Source organism: Alligator mississippiensis, chromosome 9 (genome assembly GCF_030867095.1).
Source record: "Alligator mississippiensis isolate rAllMis1 chromosome 9, rAllMis1, whole genome shotgun sequence".
Taxonomy (NCBI): domain Eukaryota; kingdom Metazoa; phylum Chordata; order Crocodylia; family Alligatoridae; genus Alligator; species Alligator mississippiensis.
The window spans coordinates 46446083-46467715 of NC_081832.1; the positions used below are offsets into that span (position 1 = coordinate 46446083).

At 45.5% G+C, this 21633-nt stretch overlaps 1 protein-coding gene across 1 annotated transcript in view; it reads left to right on the top strand.

Moving 5' to 3' along the window:
- The window catches only part of HSPA9 (heat shock protein family A (Hsp70) member 9), a 30857-nt gene extending 25398 nt beyond the window's left edge, over positions 1-5459 (top strand). The window contains exons 15-17 of the mRNA NM_001287291.1: positions 2083-2175; positions 3936-4076; positions 4709-5459. Coding sequence (NP_001274220.1) covers positions 2083-2175; positions 3936-4076; positions 4709-4768 — 294 coding nt within the window. The 3' untranslated portion in view covers positions 4769-5459. The remainder of the gene's footprint in view (positions 1-2082; positions 2176-3935; positions 4077-4708) is intronic.
- Positions 5460-21633: the final 16174 nt, after the last annotated feature.

Below are 21633 nucleotides of genomic sequence, written 5' to 3' on the forward strand. Positions count from 1 at the left end.
AGGTGGATTTCTACCTACACAACACTTGCTCTGCAGTAACGCCTTTGTAGAAAATAGTCACAAATAACCACCTTGTCCCAGGGTAGTTTCCTTTTGAGCAGCTGATGAAGGGCAACATCCTGTCCCTTCCAATGGTGGTGACTTCTATTTGTGTCCACCCTGAGCCTGGGTGTTTGTTTTGAGGCAGGAGAGGCCACTGAGTCCCTATTGACTTCCTCTTCCTATACCTGAATGATTTCAATCCTATGATATTCATAATGTCAATGCCTGGATTTAATTGGCTTAATAAGGGTTATACTAATGAATTGCACTACTAAATATAGAATGTTGATTTAAGCAGATGTGCTGAAGAGCTGCTCTATTTTGTGGCACCAGCATATGCTTAATGATTGCTGAAATTGTAGATGCTGTAGATGTTTTACTTCTGTTCTATATATAACTTGTAATCTTGTTCAGGCAGCTCTTGTAAATCTGACACTTTTTAGGGAAAAGTTCGGAGATGGGAAAAGAGAATACTTGAAACAGCTTTCTATGAAAGGAGTTGAATCTTTTTGAGAATTACAGCTGTTTCTTTTATTCTTCAGAATTGTTGCAGCCCAGAGGCCCTGACTCTTGCATATGGGAATTACAGGCATAAAATACTTTTAATACTCCATGTTTGGCAAAGAGTCTTTATAAAGAGGTAGTGCTTGTATAATAAGATGTTCTGAAAATTCCTGCCTGCTGTCTCCACGTATTATCACCGGGACATGTGCTGCTACTTCTGGCCTCTGCACCAGACTGGTCCTATGCCCCTTATCCAACCCACAGGGCTGGATGAATGACACCCGTGTGCTGGTGGATTGACAGCCCTGAAATGGTACTGCCCTTCTTGAATCATGTATACAATAGATAAGAGCAGCGGAAGATTTCCTGTGCTGCCCACTAAGCTACTTAAGCCATGGCCTGAAGCAGCGGCTCTGAACCGGGGGTCCATAGCTCCCTGGGGTGCTTCAAGCAGGCTTCAGGGGGTCCATCCTGCCTGGGGAGGAAATGCCTCAGCTCCCCAGGCTGAGGCAAGTTCTGAGGAAGGGCCAGGGGCAGGCTTACCCTGCCCAGCCCCACAGCCTCCATCAAGTGGGTGAAGCTCTGCAGTGCTGCTGCTGCTCAGGTGAGTGCGGCCCTAGGGATCCTTGCTGCTAAGCCCCACCCTCTGCACCTGGAGCCAGGCAGCTAGTGAGCTGGGCTGGTCCTGGGGGGGGGGGGGGGGGGGGGGGGGGGGGGGGTGTTGAATACCCCTGACCTGGAGTAACCAACCATGAATGAATGTAGTCTAATCTCCAAAGTCCATTTTCTTAATATTGGTTCTCCTCTCACCCTGCTGGCTCAGGTTGCCAGTTGTGGGCTGAGAGCAGGTGTCTTCCAGCTATGAATAACTGACAGTGCAGCGGCCAGTAGAAAATAATGGAGAATGTTGGCAAATGTTGTTGACCTTTTGTAACTGTATTCCTGTGCAGCAGTATTTCAAACAAGTAGATCACCCAGCTTGCTGTCACCGGTGCAGTAGTTTGTGTTGACACCTGCATTGGGCCACATTCTGGTTATCTTGGCCCCCAGAAAAGCTATGGCCTTGGAGTTTTTAACAAGCAAATCTGGTTTGGAAAAAGCATCTGGGAGACCAAATCTGGATGACCCAGACATCACCATGCACAAAGTTCACTCTAATGCCCCGGCTGCTGTGAGGCTCAGTAGTGTCTTCTGAAAGCGAAGGCTGCCTTGTCTGGCCCAAAACAATAGAGTAGGGACATCGTATTGCCTAGGCCATGCTATGTCATATTGGGCCCCAGCCATTTGGGGAAGTAGAGAAAAAATTTCCAGTGGTATGAGGCTTGTCTTGTATTCCCAGACATGGATGTACCTGCAAGTGACCTGCTTTCTTTGTTTGGAAGGTACGGGTCATGGGAGAAGATCCTCAGAGAAAAGATTAGCGGTTGTGCTTCAGTTTCACTGATTGCAACTCTCTTCAGCTGTCCAGTTCTTTGCTGTTGACATAGTGACAGGTGTGAACAATGTGTAAATTCTTACCTGAACTCTCTTACTCAGGAACGGGTTGAAGCTGTAAACATGGCAGAAGGCATAATTCATGATTCAGAATCCAAGATGGAGGAATTTAAGAATCAACTGCCAGAAGATGAGGTGCGTGTTTTCTTGTTCCTTTGTGTAAGGAGGCAAGAGTCCCTGTAGTGTTCTGGTGAAAACTTGATATAACACTGTTCTTGGGCTTTGCATGTGCTTGGGACATGATAGAGACAGACTTTCCAGTTGGAAGGAGTCTAACTCTGGAAAACGAGCACTGCCCTTGACTAACTGCTTTTCATTTCACTTGGTGGCATAGGCAAATGAGGCTGATAAGGGGGACCTCTTTAGAATAGCAAAGATCCTGGTTCCAGTCTGAGCTGAGTGACTGAAAATCTGAGTGACCTATGAAGTCTATTTAATGAAAGGCTTTTAAATGAATTAGGCCCTTGATTTGACTTTACATGGCTTCTGTTAGAAGCCTTTACTTTTTGAGTGGGAAGCTCTCTTCCAAAAATAAATATTTAAAAAATGCTCAACTTACAGGCAAAGCAACTTAAAAGAAGGCTCCTATTTTGTCCTGGGAGTCTGTAGATAGTGGGTATGCAGTCCCCAGAAACTTGGAGGCAACTTACGCTCTTCCAGCTAATTTAATTTGGGTGTTCCTTCGGTGCCTTGAGTGAGTCATGCTTGGTGTCAAAGGAGGACGTTTAATATTGCTCTAAAAGTGACTGTCTCATCTCTGCATTATTAATTTCAGAAGTAAAGTATAAAATATACTTCACAAGCTGTGAAATGTCTTGACTATCAGTATTGTGCAAAGAGTACAAATGGCTTGTGGGTTTTAAGATGATGGAGCTTCTTGTCAAATGCCTTTGATCAGTTTTGGTGAAGATGTAAACTATGGGTTTCTCTTTAAGATGATCCTGAGTTCACCAGGGATTTGGGGAACACAGTGACAGGAGTTAGAATTATTTTTCTCCAGGGCAGCAGCATCTGACAAGGCAAGATACTGCCTAACTAGCCTTCAAAGTGGGAAGTTTATGAGAAGTGTGTACAACTGTACCATTGTCTGTGTGGGAATACCAAATGGGCAATGTTAAAAGGAACATTAAGAAGCTTTGATCAGGGAAGAGAAGCCTATCATTGGCTCAGGCCTCAAAAACATCTTTCCTCCACCATTCGGCAGGTCTGAATGTAAAGAATTAATTGTGGCTGCCTACATTCTGACCGCAAGCACTGCTGAGCAAGCTCTCGATGCAGCTGTCCTACAGTAACTTTTTTTTCTTAAATCCTGGCCCTCCAGCAGAGTGCCAGTCTGACAGAAGTGCCAGATTGTGTGATGGGTTTGACAGATTGCCATAGGGACTGGGATAGGACCATACTACTTCTGCCTCTCTCTTCCTCCCACATACAACAAAGGGATTAAACTGTTTAGGGCCCAATGTGCTGAATAGCAACTTTCCTGAATTTCTGGTCGCACCTTTAAGTTTAAACGACGAACAGCTTTTTCCGCTGTTCTTGATTCATGGGTGATTTGTCATTAGCTAATGTAGTGTGCCAGTGAGACCAGCTCTCATCTGAAGGGGGCCTTTTGGTCTCCATGGCCCATTCAATCCTTTGCATCTCTGCTGAGACTGCAAACAAGAAGACCAATTAATGCCAACTGTGGTGCTTTTAGTGCTGTGGACACATGCCCATTGGGAACTGGAAAAGCTGCTTGTTCCTGCAAGCTTTATGGCTTAATTTGAGTCTTAAATTAATTGTATTTAGCAAAAATTGAGACTGCTAAGACCAGCAAGGTAGATATTAATAAAATAACACAGTTTTAATTAACTTGCATGCAAAATAACCTAATATTATTTGTAACTTGTTTACAGTGCAACAAGTTGAAAGAAGAAATAGCTAAAATGAGAGAGCTTCTGGCTCGTAAAGATACTGAAACAGGAGAGAACATAAAACAGGCAGCATCTAGCCTGCAGCAGGCTTCTTTGAAGCTCTTTGAAATGGCATACAAAAAGGTAGGTGCTCCAGACATCTGTCTTGCATTGAAACTTGCACCAGAAGAGGGAATCAGTCCAACTGAAAATTTAGCCTGAGAAACTGGTGAATATTGGAGGTAGTATTTGAAGTTGTATCACAAATCCCACTGACTAGTAAGTGTTGTATTAGTGATATCTAGAAAAAATGAAATGTGACTTCAGATGTTGACTGTGTAGCTCATTTTCTTCGATCTTTGGTAGTGTGTGTATGTTGTGCTGTCACTGATGACGTTACCTTTCTATATAAAATTATCTTGTAGAATCTAAGTTGTTGCAAAACTTTATAAAACAGTATTTGAGACTATGCACAAAAATATGTAGGCATTGGGTAAACAGGTCTGTCATCCAAAGGATTTAATACTTGGCTACATGTTGAGTATGCAAAGGGTATTTAGAGGATCAGTTGCAATTCTGAAAATCTTAATAGTAGAAACTGCTAAACATTTTCTAGCCACTGGTTGCTGCTGGTTCTGCAGGAGGCTTCTGATTAAAACATTTTTTGCCTTTATCTTCATGCAAGAATTCTTATCTGTCTAGAACAACCCCCATCACCTGCTTCCAGGGTAGCTGGAAGCTATTTATCTGCAACTAATCGACTGAATCTTTCACAGATGGCATCTGAACGAGAGGCTTCGGGAAGTTCTGGGGACCAGAAAGAGGAGAAACAGTAAAAGCCACAGTCTTATGGAGAAAAGAGGAAGGTGATTTGTTCTGAAGCTTGGGAGCCAAGGAACTTTCCTGAGCAGAAGTGGGCAGAATTCAGTCTTACTGTGTTTTGGCAGTATTCTATATATATATAATTTCTTTTAATGTATACATTTAGTGATGCGTCTACTAGATAATCATCACTTGATGAAAGTTAATTCATGAGAGAGTTCTAAATGTTCAGCCCTGTCGCATTAAACTGAGCAGCCAGGGGACTCGCTGATCATTTATTCCTAATACTGGGTATGACGGTGTACTGAATTTTGTCCAACACTTAAAACCATGTCACAAATCTAGGGGTGGGGGCAGGCGTCTGATGGAGCTTGAAACACTTGTGGATCCTCTTTGAAGCAAGTGCTTGTGAGCTGCGTGCAATAGATCCTGGATATACCAGTGGCAGGCCCAGCTACATTGCTAGAGATCGTTCAGTTTTGCAGCTAGCCTAGTATTCTTGTATTGAAGAAGATGGGTCACTTTAATTTAGGTGTAATTTTTTTTTCCCAGCAAATAAGATCACATTTGAAGTTACATGCACTGCTTGCATAAGCTTTCTGCTCCATCCAATGTCTGTTCTTTGCTTATGGTAAAACAACTTCCCTAATGATAAAATTGTTGGTTTTTTTTTTTAAATAAAGGAAGTATCCAATTCCTCTGGCATTCTTGGCTAACTGATTCTTGGTGTTGGGGCATTTGTTGGTGGCCAGACTGTATGAATCTGAGCAGTTTCTCTGTATTGGAATTGGTTAACTTCAGTAGCAATTAAACTCCCTAGTAAACCTTGCTTAAGGATTCTACTGCCTTTTTGGTAGCTAATGCTTGTGTAAATTTCTTGACGCATAGGAATTACTCAGCTAGAACAGACCAGTGGTTCCACTGAATCACTAACTACTGGAGAGTAGGAAGGTGCAAGAAACCTAAATGCGCAATTACAGATTAAACAAATCCATATGGTATTACTTCAGACATTTTGTGGTTGACTTGTGCTGTGAGGCATGAGGGTTTATACTCATTCCTGCACTTGTGCTCTAAGTTTATATTATGACTTGTTCGTATAAATGTCTGCTTGTTTGGGCTGGGTACACTTTTTTGATAACGTTTTTAATCATTTTTTAGAAATCCTTCATCTGTACTGCCAGGAAGGGAAGCAGCAGGGAAGAGCTTTTAGTGTCTAGTTTTTATGAGGAGGCAAGGAGAAAATTGTCTTGTATAATAAAAATGCTTCCTGAATGTTGCAATCTAAGCAAATCAATACTTAACTCCTGCAGTACTGATAATGGCATTCTCTTAGCTTCCAAGTACCCTGACGGAACAGAGAGGTCACAGGATAAATCAAATCCAGTCATCTCAGTTGCAAAACGTGCCCACTACTTTCTCCCTTCAGGTGTTGTACAAACCTACCCTACAAACATTTGATTCTGCTGGCTTTCCAGAGCTGCTTCTCATCATGATGAGCATCTTCCCCTTGCCTCTGACACTAGCCATCTTATTGCCCTCAGCCTTCCCACCAGTCCTCACAGCTGCTGTCTTAAGTATTTAAGCATCCTACATCCCTTGCTACTGAACCCTCCCCCTAACCATAAATCAAGATTTCCTCCTGCCCACCAACCCTATTCTTGGCAGTGAAGCCAGCTCACTTTACTGGTGCTCTTATCTTGCACCCTAGAATGTAGCCTGTCTTCACGTGCTGCTGCTCACGATGTTTGGTGTCATAATGCAAGATTGTCAGCTTGGAGTCTCATCACCTCCTCTCCTGTTCTTTCTTCTGGAAAAAAAGTGTTTAATGGGTTTTCGATAACTCCTTTTTAGAGAAATTAAGAGCATGTCGAGTCCATTAAATCTAGTGCATTGTCTAAATGTGATGGAAAGCTATAATTAGCTGCACTCAATAAATCTGATCTGCAGGTGCTGCTGCTTAATTGAAGCAGTCCAGTGAAGATGCTTTCACTTCCAAATTTAAACAACAGGGATATGTCAAAGACTGAAATACTAATCTAAAAATGCGGTATAAGGTGGAACAGATGTAATACCTGGATTCTTAAAGAGCACTTGACACATCCTCTCTTTTACTTGCAAAAGAAACTTGGTAGAAGGTTGGTACCAAGAATAATAAATAACATTGTACCAAATGATCTACTGTAGTACTACAGGGAACAGTTTGATGAAGTGGTTAACGCAGGAGTGATTTGAAAAATGGAGGTGGGGCAGGGCTAAAATTAACAGTGATCGAATGATACGAAAGGGGGGCAAAGGTGTGGAGATTAAAATATTTGCAGTGGTAATGACAGTGATGAAACTGAATACACACAAGTCAAGTATGTAGCTTTAAAAAAAAAAAAAAAATCCAGAGTCTCACAGTGGAAGAAGGTCTGAACTCTTCAGTGCAGAGAGATGTAAAGGTGTGGTCCTAGGCGCTGCAGCAGGCAACGCTTTCTACAGTGGACTTTGGTTGTCTTGGCACAGGAAAAGACATGCAGAGAAACTGAGGGTAGCAGTGATGCATGCTGCATTTCTATGCTGTCTGTTTTTTTTTACTTAAGTGGAAGCACTGGTAGCCAAAGATGCCTTTTGCCTGTTTATGTGGGGTATTCATTCAAGTGAACTGGGATTGGGAGGAGTGTATCCAGTAGAAACAAACGATGTTTCTGCTTCCCAAAGAAAAATCATAGGGTTACAGCCTTTATTTAGTTCCCTTTTCATTACAATCTAAATGTGACATGATGCCAAAAGGCCCTTTAGCCCTGGACATCTATGGATGAAGTAACAAAAAGGACCTAGTGCAATAGTGGCTGAGAAAAACCATTTACAAATTAGATTGAGGCTCCAGCTTCTCCAGCAGAGCTAGGATGATTCATGGGGGGGGCTGGAGGCCAGTGTTCACAACCTGTTTAGCTCTCAGAAGGTTGCTGCACTGAGGATGAGCCACTCAGCTGTTAGCTGTGGTTTAACTTCAGTGGGCACCTCTTTGCTCAAGTGGAGCTCATCAGCAGCCCTGCACAACTGCTTGTTGTGGCTCTATATACTCCTGGTTATTTTGCAGACCTGCAGAATGGAAGGCCACTTAAAGAGATTTGGTGAGCTGTTTGGGGGTGGGGTGGGGAAGGCAACTTATTCTGTCTGGCTATGTCTGGGAGCCTGAGGAGGGAGGGCTGTGCCACTGCTCTGCCACAGCCCAGGCTGGGCCCCCATGATAGACTCCTCTGTCTCTGTGCATCCATTGCCCATGCCCCCCAACATCTATCTCCTTCTTCCAGCTTCCTGTTGGTGCTACAGCTGTGCAGTCCTGGCAGTGTGGCAGCTGGGCTTGTATGGGACTGGGCACAATGCAGTAAGCTAAGTAGCTCTCCCAGTTAGCCACCACCATGTGCCACTGCTGCTGCCATCATGCCACACGGAATATCACGGATGGCTGCTCTGGGCCAAGGCCCCTTGCAGACAGTATGGACAAGTGCTGCCACAACAGCGGTAGCTCACTGTGATGGGTGGAACAGCTACTTGGCATACTGGATCACGCCCTGTCCTGTGCATGTCTGGTGGCCCTGGTGCCAACAAGAAGCTGGGGAGGGTGTGTGTGTGCAGGGGAGGGTGAAGGAGTCTGCACGCTGTGTGGCCCAGCCTGGTCCTGGCTGCAGCAGAGTGGAATGGCGCAGCCCTCCCTCTCTCAGCCTCTTGGCTGTGGCTGGTGGGCTGGATAGGATCAATTGGCAGGCCAGATATGGCTCATGAGCTCTAATTTGCACACCCCTGGGGTGGAGGATGGTAAAGAGCCAAACCCAGCAACATAATAAGGTTCTGCTGTGGCATGGATGAGGCTCATTCATTCCTTACAAAGGAACAAGGTGATCATGTTTAGGCGGGACCTCTGCAGACTTGAAGCCCAGCTCTACTGTGCTACTGCTTTGCCAGGTTTTCCATTAAAATCTGAACATGTGAGGACTCTGAATTCACTTGGAAACTAAGCTCAAACCTTCATGGGCAAGCATCCTGTTTAACTGTGTTTTCCCCATTTTGGGGCAACAGTTGTTATAGGTCTGTGTACAGCGGAAGTCTGTAGTTGTGCATGCATTTGGTTGCTCTAAATTGAGGCTTAGCTTTTCCATCTCATGACCCTAGATGCTTTTCTGCATGTAGACTTTGCTAATGGCAGGAAATGTGTAGCAATCAGAATAACCTTGTTTACAAAATTAGATTATCAGCTCTGATCTTTTTCCTATGCTTATTGATCTTGTCAAAGTAATACCCCAAATAGACTAGGGACAGACATACAAAAAGCCTGAGCTTGAATTGATTCTATCTTTGCAGGTTAGTCTAACCTGACTAGGCTAAATCAGTTTTGTAACCAGACAGACATCCCAGAAATGCAGGCACATGCCTGCAGTGGCTCTGGCTAAAAGCCAGAAAGGGTGGGGGGCACTAGAGCAGCCCTCCCTTCCCTTGTATAGAGCTGAGTTGAAGGGGGTGTGGCCAGGCCCCAGCAGGATGCTGTGATTAGGGAGGGTGTTGTCCATCCCTGTCCCCCGCCCCCAACAGCCTAGTGGGGAATGTTTATCACCCCTAAATCAGTTCTTTATCATCCAATTAAGAAAACAGAGGGACATTACCAGCTATCTGATGATTCTGCCTTTGTCCCCTGTGCCACAAGGTAGCCAGCATGTGGTCTGCTAGCTAATACTGAGAGGGTCTGTGAAGGATGGGGAATGCCTGCTTAGCAGAGAGTTGGGGGGCAGAGGGGGAGCAGAAACCAGGCAGATGCCTGCAGAGACTGCCCAAGCTGCATCCAGGGAGCAGAGGGGAGGGGACAGCCCTGCTGTGGAGTAGAGAGTCCCGCCCAGCCCAGAGAGCATGCCGGGATGCTGGGGGAGTCTGATTTAAACTAGCAAGGGGTCTGAGACAGTTATTGCATAAACTGGTTTGAGCCAAATCAGTTAAGTCTGATACTACATTCAACCAGGTTCATCTCAAACTGGTTTATGTGCACTGAACATCTGTCCTGTTACAGGTTTAAACCAGTTTGTGATCACTTAAACCGGTTTATGTGTAATGTCTGTCCCTAGCCATAAAGTCTAGAAAGAAGAGGTGTTGGCTGGGTTTTTAAAATAAAAATATACCTAGCAATTTAAGTAGTGGTGCACTACAGCTTTACTTTGAAGACTCAACTTTTTGAAGCCACGTGAGCTACTCCTGTTAAGTTAATGCAGCAGCAGGTGGAAAGCAAAGGAGATGAATAGTGGGAAGACTGATTTCCTTTTCCTGTTCTAGGAATCAAATTGTTCTGTGTTAGGAGTCTCACCCACCCTCTACTATTAAAGCAGCAGGGACACAAAGTGAGGTGCAGAAGAACTATTACTGGACTTCCTTTGCCTATACCCTGCAGGGCTGGGGTGAGTACTGAGCATGCTGTTGGGGGAAGGGATAGGGAGAAGCTCAGTCATAGGCCCTGATGTTCTGAAATGCTACATGGACAGGTTGGGGTGCTGAGGGCTTTGTAAGGCAGATGGATTGGCAAGTTTGGATCTTAGGTAGTACTAAAGACATATCTCTGCTACCTTTGTAGCTCAGCAGGAATGGAGTTCTGATGTCCTAACTGCTAATCACTTGGTTTTGATGCTAGTTCACACTTGTCATCAGGAAAAAGGCATCTCATGAGAACACACAATTGCCTAAACAGCCTTCTGGGTTTTTAATTACTGATGAAAGTTGACCTTTGCTTTTTGAATGAGTCCTGTATCTTGCTGTGAGAGCTTACAGATGTGTCACGCAGGAAGAGGTTGTCTAATGGAATGTTGTTAGCTCTGCCTTTCCCTTGGAAAACTAAGTAATTGAAACAGTTAAAAAGGGATGGAATTAAAGAATTCCTTCTCATGGTGAGAACAGCTCCCTGACGGGGAAAACCGGTGAGATGGTGAAAGAAACAGCCGTTCAGCCACTACTCAGAAAAGGGATTAGTGTCCTAAGCAACAGCTGCTTTGGAGATGCATGTTTGGGAAAACATCTGTCAGCACAAGGACTGGATATTTTAGATTCATTGCTTTCTGTCATCTTTAATATAGATTCATATTCATTTTAGGAAGTCCCAATCTAGGGCAATGCTAAGCTCCTTGGATAATTTGTGCTGGATCCTGCATAATTTGGTGCCTTTTCTGTATCTGCACTGAGGGTTTTATGGGGCAGTAACTGCCATGTGCTTGCCAGGTGCATAAGGGGTTCCTCGCTCAGAGCTTAAGAATAGGCAATATGTATGATGTCATAAGGACTGATGTCATGAGCCCAGTTGAATAAGAAAATGAGATCAGAAGGCTCCTTGGAGGAACCTCTCAAACCAGGTTATTGATGCTATTTTGAGAGTACTGAGAATGCTAATGAAAGATTTGGGCATGCTGAACTTGTGCATCAACACTTCCACCAATGTCTAGTCCTTGGCATTAGGAGGAAACAATGTGGGGCCCCATAATCCCCACCTGCTTGCTGTTGAGTTTTTGTACCCTTCCTCTGAAGCATGTGGCGCTGGCTCGGGTGGACTGCAGAGCTGATCCAATATGGCTGTTCCTAAGTTTTACAGCAGGAGCATCAAAGAATCAGCCAGTGGGCTTGTCCTCTGGTTCATGGGGCTCCTAGAAGGCTGGGAATTTGGTGGTGGGGTGGGACAGAGCCCCACTGGGGATGCATGTCTGCAGCAGGGAGCAAACAATGGTCATGTTTGCCACCATGGCTCACTGTACCACTGCTGCTGCATCTGGATCCAGCTTTACAGTCTAGGTCTGGCCCGGGAGTCTGACTGAGTTTGTCACCTCTTGTTTTACAGTCTTACAAACTCAAGGAGTAGTACATATGGGACAAAAGGAAAGATGGAGAATGAGATATGTGGAGTAAATAGGTAGTACAGAAAGGCACTATTTCATTCATTAAGATGCTTGGGATTCCAGTGAAATGTATTCATTGAACATTAGTGACAGGCTAAGAAGTCCCCAGGTCTGAATGTGAGTCAGCTCTTAGCCAGCTCAGCTCCAGAGGCTCTTCCTAGAGCTCCTTGGGAGCTTCCAAATCTTGATCAACATATTTATGAACCCGTTTGTAGTGGGCATTATTCCATTTGTCTTGGGAAAGGCATATTTATTGGCCATTGATTTCAAGGCTGACTCATTTCCACACATGTAACTGTCCTTGGCTGAAATATAATTTTGTAACATTCTCTCAAGCAATATGCTAAGTGAGGAGAATGAGGCTCTCTTTCCTATCCCTCTGGTCGAATCCCATAACTATCACAAGGGTGTGCTGTGTCAGTACATTTTGCAAAGCACACTTCTGCTCTGAAACATGACTACATAAAGAAGATGCCTTTTTACTTCAACAGATCTGCTCCCTGGAAGTAGCGGTCACAGCTGCTGCCTTTCCTAACTGTCTTTTCATCACTGCAGAAGTAATTTAGGCTTGAGGGAATGAGCTGCTTTGTAATCTGGCTCATCTATCATCAGAATTGTTTAATTTAGCTTTGATTGCAGAATCTGCATTGGTGGTTATGCATGCATCAGAAAGTTTCTTTAGAAAGTGAATAAATCCAATCCAGACTGAGTGAGAGGTGCTAAATGTGATGATATTTTTCACATGGTTACTTCCTAGAGTAGAAAATGGAAGGTTGTAACTGAAGCAACAGGGAAAGTAGATGGTGTTGTCTATCTATCTCTATCTTATTCTCCTCATTAAATGTATAAATGCATGTCCCCACATATAAATGCTGTAAAGGTGTATGTAATCCACCTTCCTGATGCTTAGAAAGGGGCTTCTGTTGGGTCACTTGTGACCCCTTCTGACGGTAGAAAAAATCAAAATAAAAAAAACTGTGTATGGCAATTCAAAGTTAAGTGCTTGAACAAAGCTACAATATCCACACAGTTTCAGTGACATTTCCTTAGACATACTGTCAATAGGTAAGCAGACCTAGACTCAGAAATAAATGATCAAGACCTACAGGGACAGAACTTCAGCACGGGAATAAATGACACACTTACTCCAGAATATTCTCAATATATTTAAAGGGGTGGGAGGGGAGGTGGTGCAGACTCATGGCACAGCATTTACCCAGAAGGAAATACTGTTCTCTGAGATAAAGTTACTTCTGAGGAAATCAAAAATAAATTTACCCTGGAGAGAACTACTGTGGTGTGTGTTTGTGTGTTCCCTATTCTCAGTTTCACAGCAGGGGTTAGCATCTGCTCAGTACAAATCAGCCACCCTACTGCCTCACTGCCACAGGCTGGAGCAGCCAGCTTGGGAGACTGGTGATGAGACTCCTTGTTACTACATAATAAACTTATTGTGGGGTAAAGTATGGGGTAAAATACTTCAGAATATTCGAGTCCTATATTCATCACCATAGGTGACCATTTCAAAGCCAGCTTATTTGGACCGAAGTGCTTTTGTCTGACTTCTGTTCACATGGCCGTGTTGTTCAGCTATTGCTAAGGCATTATGAGAATATAAATAAAAGATAGAGATGAGATGGCCATGTCCTCTTTATGGTTCCCCAAGACAAAAATGTTCGCATCCCCAAATCCATCGCTACTCTGTTGTTAGTCTCAACAGAGCAGCCAAGAACTGAAGAGGCCATATTGACTGGACTCAGTTTCATAGGTGGTAGGGTTGGAAGGGACCTGCGCAGATCATCAAATCCGACCCCCTGCCATGGCAGGAAAGAGTGCTGGGGTCAAATGACCCTGGCTGGGTGTCTAGCCTCCTTTTGAAGACTCCCAGGGTAGAAGCAAACACCACTTCCCTTGGATGTTGGTTCCAGATCCTAGCCACCCTGACCGTGAAGTAGTGCTTCCTGATGTCCAGCCTGAATCTACTCTCAGTCAACTTATGACCATTATCCCTGGTAGTGCTTGGGGGAACAGGGACTCATTGCCTGCCGGTCCTCTTTGGCCAGTTTATAGATGGCCACCAGATCCCCTCTCAGCCTTCTCTTGTGGAGGCTGAACAGGTTCAGGGCCCGTAGCCTCCCTGTAGACTTCATTCTCAGCTCTTACCGTGAGTCCTTTAGGTTAGGTATAGAAGTGGGAAAGAGGGAAGCTGGCATTGCTGTATTTTTTTGTTCAGTGGACAGGGAGAGCGTATTAGTCCCCTTCTGTCAGTTTGGCACCTTTCACCAGCATGGGGCTCCTCGAAGTATGGTGCTTCCCCTGCAGTTACTGGGCAGAGCCACGTTACCAGCTCTCTGATAATTTAACTGGTGACGAACAGCAGAGGGGCTGGGTTTTTTATCATGACCTGTCTTGTGCAGGATTCAGCAGGCTTTGCCTACCTGAAGCTGTTACTTCATCCTGCTTCTCATTAGAACACAACCTGACCCCAGAGGACTGGCAGGGCCCTCACCCTCAGCTGGCATAATGGGACAGTCAGCACAGCTCTAATTCCTTATGCCAGACAAGGATCGGGCTTTGGGTGTTTATTCCAGGCTTAGCAGACAGCACCGTGCTGCTGTTAGCTACAAGCTGCACAAAGAATGGCTCAGTGATGAGAAATTGCTGGATCAGATCCTCCTGCACCTCTCCAGGCCAAACTGTGCTCTTAGCAGACTTGTGTAACTCTGGAGTAACCCCAGTGAAATCGGGAATCTCACTGGCTTTCCAGCGTCTGCCTGACAGCAGAACTTTGGCCTTCTGTTTGCATTTGATTTACATCATTTAATTAACATGTAAAAAACTGCCTACAGCCAGTTCTCTTCTCTTGTAAACTTGCACATAAATCCCTGCTTCCAAATGTTCCTCAGTGGGGGTGCCCTGCAAGTGCAGGCTCCTCCTGTCTGGCTTGGGGTGTGTGCGTGCTGGCAAAGCAAAACTTTGGGGTGGAACTAGCAACAAGGAGCCAAAGAATCCTGACTATCCCATGTGTGTAGGGAGATGGAGGCAGCGGCCCCTGGGCAGCAGGCTTAAATCTAACAGCCAGTGCATACGTGGCAGTGAGCCAGGATTCTCAGTGACCTTAGCATCGCAGCCAGGGAAATTCTTTTAGAAAGCCATGCACGTTGTACTTCCCTGCCACACCTGAGCACACTTGTCTTCAACACGCTCTGCCTCTCTCCACTATCGTGCATCTGAGCCATACATTGATTATCATGCATGTCCTCAGGTTTTCCTGACAGAGGAGGCCTCCCTCCCTCAGCCCTTCCCTGTTTCCAGTATCTGTGTTTATGATAACATTAGGGTGGTCTGCTGCCTTCCAAACAAGGGCCTGACTCACCCCACCCCACCCCAATGCTCCTTTACTCTGGTCTTGTGGCACAAAGCAGCTACAAAGCTGCCCTCACTGAGCAGCCAAGATCGTCCCAGGCCTGGAGGAATCTCTCTTGGGCATAGATATTGCACAGCAACTCCTTCACCCCACTGTGGCATCAGATATACTTGCAAGACAGGACTGGCAGGAGTGTTGCTGTGCTCTGGCAATCTGCAGCTGGCACAAATGGCCCTTTAAGGGCTGTTTCCATTCAGTCTGAGTGGAAACCACCTGAAGCTGCCTGGTGGATAGACAGTATATATGCATCTCTGCCTCCTGTATATCCCCTGAGCACAAATGCTGCATTTGCCTCCTATATACACACTGATCAGGGCTCAAACCCGTGTATGTGCGGGAAACAGTCAAGATGCCAGTGAACTGCAGCCACACCAGGGTTGAAATATGACAGCTATTTACCAGTACATAGTGTGAACAATGGATTTACCCAAATGCTGAGTGCACCTCTGAAAGTTAGGTCATTCATTACCTCCCCAAAAGCATTTGGAAGTTGGTTCCATATCTTCATTTAGGGCAGTGGTTTTCAATCTTTTTAGACATAAGACACCCCCACAGGAAGTGCTGGCTCTAAGCTTTCACTTGTTTGCTGACTACAGAAAAACAGCAGTGCTGTTGTGAAGAATTCAGATAGACCACAACAGGCTCTCATTTTTTTTTTTTTACACTGGATTTTTATTTGAAATCTCTGGGTTCAGCTTGTGAATCACATGTAGGGGTATGCACACCTCATAGTGATAATACTGAGCAACACCTTGTGGCACCTGGTTGGAAATAACTGATTTAAAGCCTGACCCTGCAAAATCTTACCCCTGTGAGCCAGGGTCTTACTCTAATCTACATCATGGCAGGGGCCTGGCAGGGGTTCCCCACAATGTAGAGCACTGCACAATTACCCTGTGAGCCAGGTGTTCACCAACATTCACAACAGTGCAGGTCTTGGCCACAGCCCCAGACAGATTTGAGGGGGGCAACAGTCTAATGTGATAATATTGGGTGCCTATACACGAGCAGTGAGCCTGCTCCGACACGCTGTAATTACAGCACATTGGAGCAGACTCATAGATTCATAGATGCTAGGGTCGGAAGGGACCTCAATAGATCATCGAGTCTGACCCCCTGCATAGGCAGGAAAGAGTGCTGGGTTTAGATGACCCCTGCTAGATGCATATCCAACCTCCTCTTGAAGACCCCCAGGGTAGGGGAGAGCACCACCCCCCTTGGGAGCCCGTTCCAGACCTTGGCCACTCGAACTGTGAAGAAGTTCTTCCTAATGTCTAGCCTAAATCTGCTCTCTGCTAGCTTATGGCCATTATGTCTTGTAACCCCCAGGGGCGCCTTGGTAAGTAAAGCCTCACCAATTCTCTTCTCTGCCCCCATGATGAACTTATAGGCAGCCACAAGGTCTCCTCTCAACCTTCTCTTGCAGAGGCTGAAGAGGTCCAGGTGCCCCAGTCTCTCGTCGTAGGGCTTGGCCTGCAAGCCCTTACCCATACGAGTGGCCCTTCTCTGGACCCTCTTCAGGTTATCCGCATCCCTCTTGAAGTGCGGCGCCCAAAACTGCATGCAGTACTCCAACTGTGGTCTGACCAGTGCCCGATAGAGGGGAAGTATCACCTCCTTGGTTCTCCTCTCGATCTGAGCATGGTAATAAACATGCTTTAGCAGAATCCAGTGTCTTGTGTATCAGTGTCTCCACACTTCAAAATGGTGGCAGGGCACTTTAATGCTTTGGTTAAAGTGCCCCTCCTGCCATTTTGAAGTGCGGGGACGCTGATGCACAAGACACTCCAGGCACTTTAATTACAGCGGCTCTTGGAATTACAGGGCCTCCTCCCCTCTTCCGAAGCACATGTATAAACCCCCATTGTGTGTTCAGTTCTAGAGGAGAGAGTCTGAGCAGGCATCCTGCTCTGTAATGCTCCGCATACTCTGCTGCCTTGGGCTTGCAAAGTCTAAAATTCATTGAAGAAAAAGAACCAGAGGGAGTCCCTCTTTGCCTGGGAAGGGTGGCATGTCACAACCTGCTCCAAAGAATCATACATTGAAGCTATCAGCTGTGCTACTTACTGACTTGTGGACCCACAGCATTCCTTAGAATTTACAAAGGAAACTGGCCAGCAGATGGAGATTTTTTTTCTGCTGTCAGAGTCCCTCAGCTCTGATGTTACACGTGGTGGCTAGAAGACAAAGAACAAACTCTTGAGGTACGCTGTCAGAGAAAAGGAAATGAAGAAGGACACAGAAAGGCTGAAGTTTGCCAAAACACAGGACTGCAAATGCAGGGTATCAATCTGATTATCCCTTTGGTTCAGATTGCTCACTTCATCTCATCTTGGACACCAAGAGCCACATGAAGCTCCTTAGCTTCTTCCTCATGCCCTTCCTTCCCTCACGTCACTACCGTCAAATATATTGTCTATGTGTGGCAATCACCATTTTGGCTGAGACATCTGGGATCAAAGCAGGGATTTCATGAACCAGCAGAATGAGCTGGTAGAACCTAAGTTAAAGAGTTCAACTTTTAGTTGAAGCTGTACTAGACTCATATTCTGTGAGCAGGGTGAGTAGGGACTAACAACCCATCCTCTCCAGTGTGTTGCACATGTTCGTGGGCTCAGTAACAGATCTGACTCCTCAATCTTCTCCTCCTCTACCTTCAGGCTTCCTGCTAGGTCCTCTCTGATGGCATCTCTCAAATTTGCCCTTCCTCCTTCTCTCCTCCATTATAACTTAGGTCCAGTCCTTGACCTAAGAGCATTTTCTTTCAGAGTTCCCTGCAAATATTTCTGACCAGGTCTGACTGGCAGTGCTTTGGAAGACTAACACTGTTCCAGAGAGAATGGATAAATCCCCCAGCCCTGGCAGAAAATTCCTTCTCAACTCTAGACATGGCAATCAATCAAATACTGTACTCTTGCTTGAAGTTCAGGGTCCTCGCTGGATATGGTGCTCACTAAAGCTGCACTCAGAGGTATCACAAACTGTTTTCCATTCCCTTCCTCAGCCTCGTCAGATGGATTTGGCTTCTGTGTCAGGGAAGCAGAAAATCCCAAACTTTGATTACTCAGAGGAAAAGAAGCTCTTCTTCAAATCTATCACAATACATTTCTACTGAGGCACCACCAAACAGGCAGGCCCAGATACAACTCCAATGCACTAGCCACAAAGAGTGAGGAAGAGTTCCTGCCCCAAACCTTTTCTCATTTTGGCTGACAACAGAAATAATAAAAAGGCCAGTGCCAGCTCAGTGACTAACTGCAGTAGGCCACAGGGGGAGGCCAGGAAGCAGAGCAGCTCTTCAATCCCTTTACCGGGCTGCTTGGTGCAGCTGCATAGTGATAGTTTCATTAATACACAGAGAGCCTATTTTTACCCCTGTTTAAAAATAGCAGTAAGTAACTATGGTGGCAGGCAGAGATTATAGCTGATGATGGAGTACCCTGGGAAATGATGGTCAAATCTGAATTCAAAAGCTCCAAAATTACTGTGCAGTATGGGCATGCATCTACACGTGCATGCCTGTACTGCACAGTAAATACGGTGACTTACGCCAACTTGAGCATACATTTGATAGCTGCATCATGCAGGTATCAAATTTACGCCCGATCAATTACTGCACAGTAACACGTGTAGACACCTTACTGCGCAGTAACACTGTGTGTGTAGACTGACTTGGGACTAACTAACAGTGTTAATGTGCCTTGATACTTGCACATGTAGATGTTGACCTATTCCTGCTTACTGCACAGTAATTTAATATGCAGTAAATGTAAGCTGGTGTGTAGACATGCCCACTAAGTACTAGCCCAGCCTCAGAGATTACATAGCTTTGGGGAGCAGTTTGTGAGAAGGCTGCTTGGGAACTTCTGAACAAAATGCAGTTTTTGGAACTTTCTGTTAAAACACACTGGCTTCAGTGCAACTTGTGAGGAAGGTTTTTTAGGTCCACATGGGTGGATCTAAAGGGGATGCAGTGGCGCAGCTGCATGCCCCTTTTGGATTGGAGCGCACCATGGGACTCTGGAAACTTCTTAAAGTTCCTAAAGCAAGTAAAAGTACTCTCTCCCTTCCTCTTCCTGCTCAGAGATGCCTCCTCCCTGCCCCTTCCCCTACCTGCCTTTTCTTGCTGTCTGGAGGGCAGAGAAGCACCAGAGCCAGTCCTGCCTGCTGCGCAGGGGCTGGGCTCAGCTGGGGATGGGGACAAGGGCAGCAGAAGTGGACAGGGGTTCCTCTTCACTGTGACCAGGCAGGGTGGGGGGAACTCTCCAGGAACTTACCAGGTGCCGTGTTGCCACTGTCCCCTCCCAGCTGAGCTCAGTCCCTGCTCAGCCCTGCTGGCTCTGGAGCTTCCCTGCCTCCCAGCTGAAGAGATGCAGCAGTGGCTGGCAGGGGAAGTGGGGGGAACAAGGGGAGGTGGCATGCCTCTAAGCAGAAAGGGGAAGGGAGAGGATATTTTCACCTATTTTACAACTTTAAAGATTCCCCAGAGGTTCCAGTAGTGTGGTCTGCCCACACTGGTGGGACAGAGGAGGCTAGGAGCAGGGAGTGCAGATACTTATTTTTATTTTAAAACTTTTAGTATAAAAGAATTAAAAGGTGAAAGTGCAGACAGGGAGAAAGAAATATCTGCCCTTTCTCTCTCCACAGCCAGCAGCTTAATGGTTTGTGCACTCAGCTGGCCTGTAAAAGATTAACATGCAGGTCCTTGCTCTGAACCAGCCACCATGTATGTGTTATTCTAGGCAAGGCTGTCTTTTTCCACCTGAAAAGCATTCAGAAGCTCTTAGTGTCTTTCTGCACTGGAATAGAAACAAATGCTGAGCCTTCAGAATTTGTCAAGAAATGGACACCTTGTTTTCCTGCCAGGCCTACTTCAGAGAGGATCTGACAGGTAAAATAAACAGCAGTCACACTCTCTGATCCACTAAATGAGATAGAGCTGGTTACTGCTGGCACAGCACCTTAGAAATGTAAAGCAAGTTGGAAGTGCTAAGCAGAGTTGGATGAATACTGTGCAAAGTGACTAGGAGCAGTGGGCCAAATTGGCCTTGACTGTCCTCATGGCTTTGTTTGTGTTCAGGTGAGGTACAAGTGTGGAGTGGGTTTCTTGGGAGAAATGCTTGTGGAAGCAAAACTCTGTGATTGGTGAAGAATATTTGCAGGAAGTAAATTTGCAAACACGAGCATTCAAATTGTAATCTTGAATTGTTGCCTGGCACTCATCCAATTCAGGAACAGACACAGCCCACGTGACCTTGCAGCTAACAAGCAGTAACCGGCACTGCTGGAGTTGTATTGACAGTGAAATGCTCACAAGGACTTGTTCACAAACAACTGAGGCGCCCAGAATTGTGGGATGAATTGTTTCAAGCAAAGAATGATTCTGAGAAAATCATGATCACAGCTATTCTATCAGTACACCGGCTGATTCCTTCAAAATTTGTCCAAGGAATAGTTTGTGAGCCACCCTGCTCTAGCGCTCAGAGTTACTCTGTTCACCAGGAGAAGATACAAGCAAGATAACTCGAATTGAGAATGCAAGGAATGTCTTTTTTAAACCTTAGGCTTTTGGCCACGTTTGTATCTGAAAGCAGAATAAATTGTGCTAGGCCTGATGTGCAGCCAGATTTGCATGGAAAACAGGGATGCCCATTCCTTTTGTTTATTATCGTTCTAGTGACTTATGCAGGCCTTGCCTAGGTAAAGAATGTGGAGAAAAGCTCTGTGTTATTTCCACCCATCTCCATTCATTCTCTCCCCCCCCCCCCTTCTTCCCAAGCATATACAATGACTCTATTCACATGGGGCCCAGAAAAGCACCAGCCCTGATTCCTCCCTCCCTGACCTGTGTTAACAAGCAACAGATGAGAGTTCATCCCTGTGTTACCCCTTTTCTACCATCTCCATGGAGAGTTGTGTTTTGCCTCACCTCTGTGCTCTTAACCTGCCCTTGGTTAATCTAAAACTGGGCTTCTGGCATCTCTCACTATAAGTCATGTTTTCTAGTCCATTAATCTTTCTTTTGGCTCTTCTCAGCCCTCTCCAAGTTATCAGCACTTGGTTCTGGACTTGGGGGCTTTTTCAGTTCTGCCACTACCAAGCAAGTCACGTTGTCTCTGTTCTTCTCTCACCTTTTGTGGATCTTGTCTGTTCAGACTGGAGGAAGGAACTGTCTTTTCCTCTATATTTGTAGAGCCCTAGGTTTGATGAGCCCCTAATCTCAACTGTGGCTGCATTAATGTAAAGTAGATAATGATAAGTGGAAATACGGGGTTTCTGCAGGAAGGAGTGAGAGCTCTGAGCAACTGGAAGCCAAATGGAAAGAGGAGGATGGGAAAGGGGGAGAAGTAAAAGGCATGAAAAGTGGTAACCCAGAAGGGGAATGTCCTTTCCTGATGCTGCCCAAGTCACTAAAGCATTGAACTTCTCATAACTAATGATAATAACAAAAAGATTAACTGCTCCACAAAGGCCAGGCGCCACCTTTGATCTACCTCTGGCCTTAGTGATGGCAGAACAGTCTAAGATGCAAACCCTAACCCACTGG